The 14216-nt window shown below is 36.5% G+C and overlaps 2 protein-coding genes across 3 annotated transcripts in view; one reads left to right on the top strand and one right to left on the bottom strand.

Annotated features, from left to right (window-relative positions):
• Positions 1–220: 220 nt before the first annotated feature.
• On the bottom strand, positions 221–5041 carry LOC148913371 (uncharacterized). The gene is made up of 5 exons (XM_089028200.1): positions 4922–5041; positions 4447–4599; positions 2056–2260; positions 914–1240; positions 221–610 (listed from the first exon to the last, which is right to left on the bottom strand). Exons 4-5 carry the CDS (start codon positions 1208–1210, stop codon positions 287–289), a joined length of 621 nt encoding a protein of 206 aa, XP_088884326.1. The 5' UTR covers positions 1211–1240; positions 2056–2260; positions 4447–4599; positions 4922–5041; the 3' UTR covers positions 221–286.
• A 116-nt stretch (positions 5042–5157) lies between these two features.
• LOC116308622 (cytoplasmic aconitate hydratase) overlaps positions 5158–14216 on the top strand; it is a 21248-nt gene continuing 12189 nt past the window's right edge. The window contains exons 1-9 of one of the 2 annotated variants that reach the window (XM_089028188.1): positions 5158–5177; positions 5248–5343; positions 6883–7051; positions 8140–8277; positions 9734–9817; positions 11539–11608; positions 12560–12622; positions 13393–13513; positions 14026–14165. In XM_089028188.1, coding sequence (XP_088884314.1) covers positions 5168–5177; positions 5248–5343; positions 6883–7051; positions 8140–8277; positions 9734–9817; positions 11539–11608; positions 12560–12622; positions 13393–13513; positions 14026–14165 — 891 coding nt within the window. In that variant the 5' untranslated portion in view covers positions 5158–5167. The remainder of the gene's footprint in view (positions 5178–5247; positions 5344–6882; positions 7052–8139; positions 8278–9733; positions 9818–11538; positions 11609–12559; positions 12623–13392; positions 13514–14025; positions 14166–14216) is intronic. The other variant, XM_089028192.1, reaches the window with a different exon arrangement.

Below are 14216 nucleotides of genomic sequence, written 5' to 3'. Positions count from 1 at the left end.
GTAGAGTGACAGTGAGAGAACAGTTATATCGGCAAGGAAAAATGCACTGCAGGTATTCGAAAACTAAGGAAAAAAATGCATTGAAGATTTTTTATGATCAAGATTTGTTTTAAGTAGAAGGACAATGTCAGGGTATGGGTAATTCATAGATTGAACCCCGAAACAAAAGCGTTTTATGAAGTCAAGAAATCTTTCAAAAAATAAACTCAAAAGACAAAAATTAGCTGAAAAAATGCACTTTATTTCAAGTTTTGTGAATTGCGTTTTTCAGTCGACTGGTTACTCATTAACCTTGAGGAACAATTCTGCAACGGGGTTTAAGATTAAGCACCGATATAACGATGGATGAGCCTCGAGGCTTGGAACATACCATCGTTCTTCCATTACATGTTCCAGAACAGTCGCTATTTTGCGAACATATTTTATTAACTTTGTTGCACTGATCGATTGGCAACCTTTTGCAACGGGGTCTAAGATCAAGCACCGTTATAAGGATGGATGAGCCTCGAGGATTGGTACATATCATAGCACTACCATTACATCGTCCAGAACAGTCGGTGTTATTCGAACATAGTTGATCAACTTTGCGGCAAGCATCGCTTCTTTTATCCTAATAAAAGAAAAAAAACAATAATAATAATGATGATGATGATGATGATGATGATGATGATGATGATGATGATGATAATAAAGATGTTTTGTTTTGTTTTGTTTTGTTTGTTTTGTTTTGGTTTGTTTTGTTTTGGTTTGTTTTGTTTTGTTTTGTTTTGTTTTGATTTGCTTTGTTTTGTTTTGTTTTGTTTCGTGTATTTTGATATTACTAGAAATCTCAAGTAGCATTTTTTTTTTAAATCTGTGTGCCTTCTACTGAAAAATCTACATAAAATCCTGCGCTTGTTCAGTTTTAACTTACCCCGGTTGTCACTATCCTTTCTTCACCTCCTGTTCCTTCTTCATCTCCTTTTCGTTCTTCACCTCCTGTTCCTTCTTCACCTTCTGTTCCTTCTTCACCTCCTGTTCCTTCTTCACCTCCTGTTCCTTCTTCACCTCCTGTTCCTTCTTCACCTTCTGTTCCTTCTTCACCTCCTGTTCCTTCTTCACCTCTTGTTCCTTCTTCACCTTCTGTCCTTTCTTGAATGTTGTAGCTCTGTACAGTAAGAGCGAAGCCAAGAAGGCACAGACAAATAAGGATAGCAAATCGAAACTTCATTGTCGAAGGCCAAGATTCAAGTCAGCTATTCTGTAACGAATACAAAATGGAATAACATAACAATTCAAGTCGTTAAATAAATGTACACAATAAGGAGCAATAACTACCCAGTGGGTCTAATCAGGAATTTTTAGCAAGAAAAGTTAATTTTAGCGTTACTTCTATTAATCGTAAAATAAAAAGAAAAAAACTTTTTGCGTCTTCACACATAAAATCCTGAAACAACCTCTGGGCTGATCGAAGTCAGGGCATGGCTAACTCACAGATTGAACCCTGAAACGACCTGTGGGCTGATCTAACTCAGGGCATGGCTAACTCACAGATAGAACCCTGAAACAACCTCTGGGCTGATCTAAGTCAGGGCATGGCTAACTCACAGATAGAACCCTGAAACAACCTCTGGGCTGATCTAAGTCATTGCATGGCTAACTCATAGATCGAACCCTGAAACAACCTCTGGGCTGATCTAAGTCATTGCATGGCTAACTCATAGATCAAACCCTGAAACGACCTGTGGGCTGATCTAAGTCAGGGCATGGCTAACTCACAGATAGAACCCTGAAACAACCTGTGGGCTGATCTAAGTCAGAGCATGGCTAACTCATAGATCGAACCCTGAAACAACCTCTGGGCTGATCTAAGTCAGGGCATGGCTAACTCATAGATCGAACCCTGAAACAACCTCTGGGCTGATCTAAGTCAGGGCATGGCTAACTAACAGATAGAACCCTGAAACAACCTCTGGGCAGATTTAAGTCAGGGCATGGATAACTCACAGATCAAATCCTGAAACCAAATTCAAACTTCTCCCTCGTTCTTGATCGTTCTATTACATCTACACTTACCGTTGTTCTTTAGTTTTAGGCGATGACCTGATGAGCAACTTTCTACACCACGGCCTCTAATATATTATAAGTTTATTCAATGTCAATTTTTTTTACACGACTACAATTGTTTTGCATTCTAGAAACAGAAAAAACTCTTGATAGGAACGAAGCGTTAAGTGTAACCCGTTACACGTGGCGTACGTCGGTGAAAATTGGCATAACACTAAAAAAGAATAAAATAGGAGAAAATGTTTCTAACCAAAATATCAATTTCTAAATCAGTTCATTAGGGAATTTAGTGATAACCATATACTTCAATTAATTTATTTATTTATACACCTCTTGCATACGACGTCAAAGCAGCTCGATCTGGGGGACAAAACAAAAGAATTCCAATCTCCAGAACCTATTGTTTTGTCCCCCAGACTGAGCTGCATTCCAAAGTGCTACGAGGGGTATATAATATAACTTTATTTTGACTATTTTTCAACAGCTGTGTGGATTTCTATTGATATTGGACTATGCGCATTCATAATAATGACAAAAGCTCCAAAATAGAAAGCTGTCTTGAAAGGTGTATACAACTACAGTAAAAACCCGTGTATAAGAACCTAGGTTTTTTCAAGTTAGCCTAAATAGGTTCTTATATAAATGGTATTAGTGTTAAATTAGGCTGAAGCCCCCTTCAGCAGAAAAAAACGATGCTTTTTTATATTGTTGTCCGTTGTGTTGACGGAAGAAACTCAAAGCTTTGTTTCTTATGTAAACGTTTTTTGAATTAGGTGCTTATCATTCAATTCTTCTTTGTTGGTATTGCGCTAATGGCTAACGAACTGAGTTCTAACATCGATCCCCGATCATCCCCGATCATCCCCGATCATCCCCGATCATCCCCGATCATCCCCGATCATCCCCGATCATCCCCGATCATCCCCGATCATCCCCGATCATCCCCGATCAGATTATTTTGATGTTGGCAAGAAACAAAATTCGCAGATTTCTCGCGTGACGAATTCAAAAAAAAAAATTTTCTTTATCTCTATCTTTGCGGGTATGCGGCGACAGCAAAAGAACAGTTATGTCGCCAAGGAAAAATCTACTGCAGGTATTCAAAAGGTAAGAAAAAAAGGCATTAAACATTTTTTGTGAATAATATTTGTTTTATGTAGAAGGACAAATCTTCTGACGTTGGGATGCCTTAATCAATCTGGTTTTCTAGTTTTTAAATTATTTGTCATGGAACTTAAAGCGTTTAAGAATTAAAAAGTAATGTCGACAATAATAATGATAATGGCAATAATGGACTACTTCGACGATACAGCGGCCATCTTTTTCGGACCACGCGTTATTCCCTAGAGTTCAATTTTTGTTTAACGGTAGCTCATGAGAAGACACATGGATAGGTATGCAATTCAAACAAAGAATCTTATTCTCTAGAAAATGACATCTGGTCTGGAATGGGAAGACATTACGCCAAAAGAATCTTATTCTCAAGAGAATGACACGTGGTCTGGAATGGGAAAACATGACACCCAAAGAATCTTATGGAATACATTACGCACAAAGAATCTTATGGAATACATTACACCCAAAGAATCTTATGGAATACATTACACCCAAAGAATCTTATGGAATACATTACACACAAAGAATCTTATGGAATACATTACACCCAAAGAATCTTATGGAATACATTACACCCAAAGAATCTTATGGAATACATTACGCACAAAGAATCTTATGGAATACATTACACCCAAAGAATCTTATGGAATACATTACGCACAAAGAATCTTATGGAATACATTACACCCAAAGAATCTTATGGAATACATTACACCCAAAGAATCTTATGGAATACATTACACCCAAAGAATCTTATGGAATACATTACACCCAAAGAATCTTATGGAATACATTACACCCAAAGAATCTTATGGAATACATTACACCCAAAGAATCTTATGGAATACATTACACCCAAAGAATCTTATGGAATACATTACACCCAAAGAATCTTATGGAATACATTACACCCAAAGAATCTTATGGAATACATTACGCCCAAAGAATCTTATGGAATACATTACACCCAAAGAATCTTATGGAATACATTACACCCAAAGAATCTTATGGAAAACATTACACCCAAATAATCTTATTTTCAAGAGAATGACACGTGGTCTGGAATGGGAAAACATTATACCAATATCAAACGATCAGTGTCGCCTCGCGGGCTTCCTGTGGTAAACAGCCTATCAAACAACGGTCACCCTGTGTCTCTTCTCCAGTCTTTTCTTGGACAAAAAACAAAATGGCCGACGTAGAAATGTGTTTTCACTCGAATTTCTGTAAGTTTGGATAAAATTTACCTCAAAAAAATGGTCTTTTTTGCAATACAAAACATACCTTAAACTCCAAATATGGTAAGTAGTTTCCATATATGGACATAGAAAATGGCTGATAAACGACACGTTTTATAGAACAATACGCAGTAGTATTCAAACGACGTCTACTCTCAGTTTGATCTGTGAGTTAGCCGTGCAATGTCCTCTTTCATGTCTGTTGACGAAATGGTGGAAGAAAATAGAAAGAAATGATGGAATGAATGTAAAATAATATGTGGTGGGCAATGATGGCGGGAGAGAAATATATATATATTCTCGACTTTCACATCTCAATAATGCCTTGCGTTTTTTGGGGTAACCAATCAAAAAACTGCCCCAAATTGAAAGGTTTCTTAATTGAATTTATACTATACCCGCTTTTATCTGTACAATACTGATTATCAGTTTATTCCAAGTTATTTTTGCGTGTACAGATCATGAAGAGTTTTGGTCTTACAGAAAATGTATTGACTTACGAAAAAATGTTTAAAATTTACCTTAAACGTCTTCAAGCTTCTATCTTTTTCTGTTTTTTACTTCTTCATTTTATCTTTGGATACCAAACAAGGTATTGTCAACATTGTCTGATCAGCCTTTAGCAAAATAAGTGGGTTTTTACCCTCTGGCTACCCCCCCCAAATCACCCACACCACAGGGAGCCTAGATTCCCATGTATTACCGCTGCTTCATATTGAGCCCTGAAGTCTAACCACGTGACCCAAGTCCATCCACAATATTTCAAGATGGCGAACGGTGAGTATAAACGTGTCTTGTCTCACGTCCAACCAGAAAAAATAACTAAAAATCATTCCTTTTTCTCCAGAAACGAGCACATACCAAGCTTGTCTAAAGACCCTCAGCCTCAATTCAAAAGAACTCAAATATTTCGACGTAGCGAGTTTAAATGAGGAACGCTTCGGTGAGTCTTGTCGTGACTTCTACTCTTATTGATCTCATCTTTCTCGATGCTCTTATGTAATCGTCATTTTTTAAATTTTCTTTTCTAAACCCTGGTCATTAAATCTTTAAAATACTTGAAGTAATAACTTTGCTAACTTTTCTTTCCAAAGTGTCTTTTAAAAGGTTTCAGGTTTTTTTCTTTTGTAAAAAAAAGCTAATTCCCCCTGTTAATAAATGCATAAACAACAAGCTTATTATTTTTGGTGAAGAATTTTGACTACAGAAAAGCTTTACTCCCTAAAGGATTTTATTTGTTATTCTTTCTTAACTAGTGCAATATAAAATCAGGCTTTCACTACATCTATTAATTTTCAACCAAGTTTATATATTACTGTAGTCATTTGTAGTGATAATCTTAGTAAGCTTATATAATTATGTAGTACACACTTGTACATTGTGGTATTTTGTAACGCAAAATGCGTGAACTTAGAGTTCTGATAAAAATAAAAATAAGAATATTCCTGTTTTAAATTTGTATTCACATAACCAATGTTTTTTGTTATTTATTTTGTCTAAAAATTATTATTATTTCTTTGGGGGAGAGGGGGGATAGATTATCTTTCATATCATGTAATGTACAAAGTATTAAAGTGATCTCAGACGCTAATGTCAAGGTCCATATATTTAACTGGTACTAAAAACAAGATCATCTTGTTTTGAAACAAGCTTTTTCAATTCCTAAGTCATTATTCTTGAACTTCAACTCCTTTTACAGTTACAATTTCAGAAATATACAATTTTTTAAATTTCTGAACTATCCTTTGAAAATTTAAAGAGTTCACCGTAGATCCTTTCCTACAAAATAAATAAATTCTATTACGCTTTGTGATTGAAATATCTCTTTAACTGTTAGAGTATTTAAAATGCTAACATCACTTTTTTTATTTCATACAAAAGGTAAAACAGAATTTTTGTTATTAATGTTTGAGCTTGTCATTAATGTTTTTAAATGATATAGAATAAAGCACTTTTCCATTCTGTGCTATAAGATAGAATGGATAAATCACTTTTTTTTATAGTAGGATACCAATTCTATATAGGGGTAATGGTTTCCAAATTTGGCCGATTGTCACTAACACACTGTACCAATACATGAAGTATTCTACATTATCATATGACCTGTATCTGCCCGGGCGCACGCTCTTAAAAAAACCTTCAGGAAAATGGCGCCAGCAGGGCCGTACGCCCTGCTCGAAACCTGCAACCGTATTTTCTTTCCTTTCTTTCATTATTTTTCTTTTCGTGAGGGTCATATGATAAAATGCTTATTGACTGAGTTAGGTTGGGCTGTACAGGAAAATATTTGGCATCACCTCGAGCCAAATATTTTCCTGTATGGCTCCCCTCACTCAGTCAATAAGTACATAGTATGTTAAAATATAAACATATGAAAGAATCAACTCCTAAAAGTGGCATCACATGGTCTGAAATGTGCACAACAAACAACGAAGCTATAAATGTCTATTGAATTTTCTTCTTTTTCAACTTCTTTTTTTAGCTCGCTTGCCATTTTCCATCCGCGTGCTTCTTGAATCAGCAGTTCGTAACTGTGATGGCTTCCAGGTTCTTCCCAAGGATGTTGAAAATATCTTGAACTGGGAGGAAAACCAACAACATAATGTAGAAATTCCTTTCAGGCCGTCAAGGGTTGTACTGCAAGACTTTACGTAAGTTGGACATTCCTATCCATGGAGGCTTAGAGTGCCTATCAACTGTGGCAACACCATCAAAACTAGCAAATCTGACTGTTTTACCTTGCACTATAACCAATAAATTAAATTTATTTTTCGATTGCATGTTACATCATTGCGGCCATGTTGGTGCCATTTAACAAAAGATTTCTCATTAGCATCCATTGTTAATGGCACCACAATGGCCGCCATGCTTTTGTCTTTTGAGCTACCCATCAGTCATTTTGAGCGAATTCTCACACTGATATTCTATGTTTGATAATGTCACTTTTTACTAAGATCCATGATGATTTAAATTTGATATTTTTTTAAATATTAAATATCTCCATAATGAAAAGATATATTGACAGGGTTCGTGCTACTCCTTGAAATCCTTGAAAAGCTTTGGAATTCAAAACCCATTTTTAAGTGCACTTGAAAAGCCCTTGAAAATAGCAAAGTTGCTGGATACTCCTGGAATTGAATAAGCCTTGAAAATGCAACGGAATGAAAATAGATATTGACAGGGTTCGTGCTACTCCTTGAAATCCTTGAAAAGCCCTGGAATTCAAAACCCATTTGTAAGTGCACTTGAAAAGCCCTTGAAAATAGCAAAGATAGCTGGATATTCCTGGAATATGCCTTGAAAATGCAACGGTTACTTATTTATTATAATCATCTACTGTAACCTAATTTTTGTTGAAAATCCATTTATTACTTAAGTGAATAAGGTAATTAACTTATATGCTATTTTCCATTATTTTATGTCAATGATATGGTGCCCGAAAATAACGTATTGTACCTATGCATTAAGAAGAAATTCACAAAGAAAATTGATCCTTGATAATCATAATTTTGGACCTTGAAAATTCCTTAAAAAGTCCTTAAAAAGTCCTCGAATTTTGTGTCAGAGGCGTAGCACGAACCCTGTATTGAAGCAAAGTAAACACCATTCTTAATTTTTTCAAAGGGGTTTCGATTCATTAAGAAATCCTGTAGGGCTGATAGATACTTTAAATTTTCGTGTGGACACCACACAGCACTACATTTAATAAACTAATGTTATTCTCAACTTTTTTTTTCAGGGGAGTGCCAGCAGTGGTTGACTTTGCGGCAATGAGAGATGCTGTCAAAAGACTTGGTGGTGATCCATCAAAGATAAATCCTCTTTGCCCGGCGGACCTGGTGATTGATCATTCCGTCCAGGTGGACTTCACAAGAAGGTAAGGTCTGTTTGTTATTATTACAAACATTAACAAATGTCTTGTTTAAGTAATACAGGGACTTCGGAGCCCCTCCTCCCCCCCACCTACCCACACACACTTTTTAAGAAACGTTATCAAAAAAAAATCTAAAAATAAAGTCTAAATTCTTATATCCAAAATGATGAAAATTTAGTACAAGAAGCATTTGCTATACTAGCATATTTCAATCAATAAATCAAATTTGTTAAGCAACCTGATTGTCATTTTAGCTCCCACCCCCTCCCCCTTTAATAAAAAAAATATGCTTCTATGCCCCTTTAAAGCCCTGTTTACACTAGTGAGTTTTGCGGCAAATTTTTCTGCGATTTTTTCGGTGATTCTGTCCATAATAAATAATGGTAAAGACTTTACTTGTAAAGTTTTATTCAGGATACCAAGATTTTCCTAGACGAATGTCTCTTTCGAAGGATGAGACAAAAGATTTTATATTTCCGAAAATTGCCACAAAAATCGCAGCAAAAATCGCAGCAAAAATCGCCGCGAAAATAGCCAGTGTAAACAGGGCTTAAGTATTACAGTCAGTTTCACTTTCCATGATCGGGCTCTGATCTATGTTGTAAAATTCCCAATGTTGGCGATCAACTTCGGAACAAAGTTCATTATAAACTTCTGGGGTGCTTACAATTTGAACCAATCCATCTTGTTGGAAATTCATTTGCTAAAGAAAAGAGCAAAAAACTTTGACTTAAAAAAAATATACACGCATCTACTGAAAGAACTGAAATGAGCGGGGAAAATAAATTCCCAGAACTTTCCAATTGGAAAGATGCACCATTAACATATTGTTTTCCAACCAGAATTACGGGTTTGTCTAGGGATATGGCAAGCACACTAGAGATTTTGAATTTGGTTTGGTTTAATCAAAGTTCGACAGTATACTAGAAAAAAAATGTATTAGGCAAAACAAAAAGTTAAGTGTGTTTCCTGTTGCATGAGAAAAATAATAGTGTGGGGTTGGTAGGTCAGATTTTTTTTACTGATACAACAGCTTACTGGGAACCCTGTGGTGCATTTGGGAATGTATTAGACAAAACAAAAATGCATTAGGCCAAACAAAAAAATAAGTGTGTTTCCTGTTGCATGAGAAAAATAATTGGGGTCGGTAGGTTTGATTTTTTTTACTGATACAAGAGTGGAAATGAGCTTACTGGGAACCCTGTGGTGCATTTGGGAATGAAAAAAATTTAATATTAGGGTCAGCAAAAATCGGCAAGAAAGTTAGGGTCGGTTGCGCAACAGGAAACACACTTTTTTTTTGTTTGGCTTTATGTGCCCTTCTCTCAAAAGCAGGGGAGGGGGGGTTGGTGGAATAAGGGCAATCCCTAACCTTAATGTTTAAACCTCCTCTCCCCCCAAAGTGAGCTACCCAGACAAGTCCAATGTGTAATACTCCACTGTTTGCACAATTTTCCAGTCTTCCAAGCAAACTGTATGATCCAGGTGGCGTCTGGCCAGCCAGAGAACATAATTGCCCGTTTCACGATCTGCCTTGTGAATGGTGGGCAAAACATTTGTTCCTTTTGAGTTTAATGGTGAACTTGCATAAAATTTAGACCATAATTATCTTCCTCTTATTGATTCACTTCTATGAGATTCTTGTCAATAAATACATTTATTTTTTCCATTCCGGTATCATGAAAAATCATGTGTTCTGATTGGCTGTTTTAGCAGGCGGTATTTTGTCAGTATCTGCCCGCACTTGTGGTCCGGTATTCTTTGTGAATTTGAATGGGTAGAACTGTGGTGAAATAATGATAGATGTGTTGATCATCACAATGAATGAGCGATCTAAGCGGATGCTGTAAAGAAAGACTTGAAAAAATGATTTCAAGCTTCAACAGGAATCGAACCCATGACCTCTTTGCCGCTAAACAACAAAACAAAACGATTACAAAAACTAGTAGAAAAATACGGGGAAAAAACAAATAAGTTATTTACTGTCCTATAGTCAGTCCAGATAGGGAAAAACTGTGCCCTTGGTCTTGAAAACGACCTATATTCAAGACCTCGGGCACAGTTTTTCCCTTTCCAGACCTCCTGGCCAGTAAATAACATTTATGTACTGCTGACAATATAACCAAATGTGCCAATGTGCAGACAGCAAAACTAATAGGCCTGTTTTGAATTTGTAAAATACCTTGACATGACCACAGTATTTCTTATTCCAATCTCTACTTTACTTTAAAGTACAAATTCTGTAACCGGGGCCACTTAAACCAGTTAGACAAGAGAACCAATTAAGGATGAAAACAATGCATTCCAACTTTGGGTAGTTGAGCCAATCAGAAAACTAGAATGCACAAGAATTGTAATTTGTCCCTGATGTTATGTGTAAACAACTAGATAGCAATCGTCATTTTCTCGTGGGAATAAAAGGATATTAAAAGGCTATTGTTTTCTACTTCTTTCTGATTGGCTCCACTATCTTTAATGGGAATGTAGTTTTTATTCTACAATTTGATTGGTTCTTGCTGTCTAAGTGGCCCCGGTTATAGTAGTTGCACTTTTAATCATTTACTTCTATTCCACAAAATTAACATCACCAAGGTGTAAAGTGTGTGCAAGTTTGCCATCATGCTTAAAATGTTTATAAGAAAAATAACAAAAAATAATATGATACGTTAATTCTATCAAAAACTAAAATTGTCATAGCATCAATTATATTTGTTTATCTGTACATTTTTTTATTCTTGAAGCGAGAAAGGAACAACACAATAGTGACGATAGCCAACTTTCGATATTCTTGTTGAGTAGTCAAGCACAAATCAATCCGAGTCAAGGCTCTTGGGAAATATTAGCATTTATCTTTTTCCGGTCCGGTATCCCAAAAAATTGTGCATTCTGATTGGCTGTTTGAGCAGGCGGTATTTTGTCCGTATCTGCCCACGCTCGCGGTCCGGTATCCTTTGCCGCTTAACAACAAAACAAAACGATTACAAAAACAAGTAAAAAAAATGCTGGAAGAAAATAAATATGTTATTTACCGTCCTATAGTTGGTCCGGATAGGACCTCAGGACTCTGATTGATTTGTGCTTGACCACTCAGTTCCAGAAGGTCAAAAGTTGACCATTGGTAGCTAAGTTCTTTGGAAAAAGAAATTTACCAGAAGAACTCTACAATAAACACTATGTGTCATTCTCAACTGCTTTACTAATAACAGTACTGGTTGGCCAGGGCTTAATTTTTCTGGACATGATTTATTTATTTATTTTGTTTAGTTCTGGATCTCTGCAGAAGAACCAGGATATTGAATTCGAGAGGAACAAGGAGAGATTCCAATTTCTCAAGGTAAATCATCTCCCACATTACAGCAATAGACCATATTCGAATAAATGCCCTTTGATAAAGTCCTTTTTTCACGAGGGTAGCACTTAATAGCCAGTGGCTAACAAGCCTGTGGCCCTAATTCCGTGATCAAATTAGAATTTTTTTAGGAGTTGATTTTTTCGGAGGGAGGAAAACCGGAGAACCCGGAAAACCCTCGAAGCACAGGAGAGAACCAACAAACAACTCTACTCACATGCGACACCAAACCCGGCGGGAATCGAACTGTTCCTTGATTACAGACTCAGCCCCCTATTTACAGGGCGAATGACAAATAAAAATGGCGACCAGTTTGAATAACTATTGTTCTGGACTGAGCAGCGACTGACTAACCTCACATATTTGCATCTGAAAATGCTTTTATGTTTCTATGTAAACACGAGGCCAGCCAGATGCTAGTCAATGCAGCACTATTCTTCGTTTGCACATCATGTCATCGTGGCCATGTTGGTATCATTTAACAAAAGATTTCTCATTAGCATCCATTGTTAACGGTACCACAATGGCCGCCATGTTTTTGTCTTTAAGCTCTCTGGGGAATGTTTGCAGCCCATCAATTGGTCCCCATATTTCAATTCGGTTTAACTCATTTCAATAAAGTTAGTCACCGAAAACCTAGAAGGCTGAAACTGTCGAGGACCATGCAAAACATTTCTTTAATTTCTAATGAGTAAAACTTTTGATACCAACTGCAATTTGACGATGCTCACAGGAGGTGAGACTGTAACTGGTATAAGATGTGCAAATAAAGTACATCAACAGTTATCAAGCCATTGAAACATGTAAAATGTATCTACCCCTAGTCCTTGCCAGTCTCTGCTTTGTTGCTTTTCAGTTGAATAACTTTAATGAAATAAGTATATTATACAGTGACAAGTAGTTCAGAAATGTTGATGTCTTTTTGTTGTATTTTAGTGGGGATCTAAAGCACTGAAGAACCTGACAATTGTTCCACCTGGGTCTGGTATTGTTCACCAGGTAAGCACACCATGGATTATCTGTTTCAAATTCACCTTTTTGGCACTAGATTGGATTGTGTTACAATCAACAAAAAGTTAGGACATTGTTGTCGGATTCCCATACAAATTCACTGACTTCATAAAGAGAAAATTTAGGTAGATTTCTTTAGTTAGCTCTCTTAACAGCAGTAAAAAAAAGCTTCAATCAAGCTAGAAAAATGATATTTTACTTGTATTTAGAGAACTAACTAAACAAACCAAGTAAATAGTTCAATTTAAAGTCAGTACATTTGTACGGAAATTTAAGAACGACGTCCGAACGTTTTGGTGACAGTAACACAATCTAAAACAATGTATACTCCATGACAGCTAGCACCGAAAAGGTGAATTACTCAAATTCAAAATCTAGCATTCACAAATTTCAAACGATTTCACAGACTTGCAAAGCATAACAAAACTCAGTTTCTCATAGCAAACTGTATTTGCCCAAACTACGATGAAAGAGTCCATTTAACAGTTCCCTGCGTCATCTTGAAAGGTACATGTAGCCGTGCCTTTGAATCGAAGCGAGACGAATGGTGAGCTTTCAATGATAGAGACCTTTTTTTAACATCTTGGACAACTATTCACATGTCTCTATCATTGCAAGCTCATCGCTCATCTTGCTTTGATGCAAAGGCACGGCTACCTTTCAAGTTGACGCAGGGAACTGAGTGAAGGGGACTACTGGTAACCAAAATGTCTTCCCCCACCTATAAGCTCACTATCTTTTCTATTTGATATGCACAGGTTAACTTAGAGTATCTTGCACGTGTAGTATTCAATACTGATGGTATTATGTACCCAGACAGCGTCGTCGGCACTGACTCACACACAACTATGATCAATGGTCTTGGGGTTGTAGGATGGGGTGAGTTTCAAATCACATTTTTTTAATTTTCAAATTGTTGTATTTTGCTTGTATCACACACTTTTAAAAATAGTGTTTACGAAGTGAACGCCAAATGTTCAATAGAGATTGCATGGTCAAAAACACTCGCCGTTTACTACTATTTTCGTTGAAGTGCAGCCTCGATTGATATCTGGTTTGCCGACTAGCATTTGGATGACTATTATTTATAGAACTGATATAAAATCAAACAATATCTTAAGGATAATTTTTGAGGATTGTGTAGTTCCAGAAATCATCCATACCCACCCCACAGAGGAATTTGGAATTTCCGAAGAGTAGGGGGGTCAGAGAAAGAACAAAAATTACAGAATGTGTAAGGAAGAAAATTGGAATTTCCGGGGGGTAGGGGGTGTCTTTTAAAAATTCCTCTGTGAGGGGGGTATGGATAATTTTTGGAAATACACATTAGATGATTATAATCCTCAATTCAGTTTTAAATCTCCCTTGATTATTAATTATTATTACGATAGGTGTTGGTGGTATTGAAGGAGAGGCCGTCATGCTTGGACAAGCAATCAGTATGGTACTACCCAAGGTTATTGGGTACAAGCTAGTGGGTACCGCTAACCAGTTGGTAACATCCACAGATATTGTACTCACAGTAACTAAAGTAAGTATTTTTATTTCTTATTCAAGAGTCAGTGTTTCTTCCAGTCTCCTT

The sequence above is a fragment of the Actinia tenebrosa genome, unplaced genomic scaffold, assembly GCF_029948245.1.
Source record: "Actinia tenebrosa isolate PJP-AT-01 unplaced genomic scaffold, QUT_ActTen_1.0 PGA_scaffold0__85_contigs__length_37466705, whole genome shotgun sequence".
Lineage (NCBI taxonomy): Eukaryota > Metazoa > Cnidaria > Anthozoa > Actiniaria > Actiniidae > Actinia > Actinia tenebrosa.
The sequence above is the reverse complement of the archived record's forward strand: the minus strand, read 5'-3'. Positions and strand labels throughout refer to the sequence as shown.

Coding starts and splice junctions, on each gene's coding strand:
- LOC148913371 (XM_089028200.1), bottom strand. CDS start 1,210: ATGAAGTTTCGATTTGCTATCCTTATTTGTCTGTGCCTTCTTGGCTTC. Junction 611..913: donor AAAGGATAGTGACAACCGGG/GTAAGTTAAAAC, acceptor TTCTTTTATTAG/GATAAAAGAAGCGATGCTTG.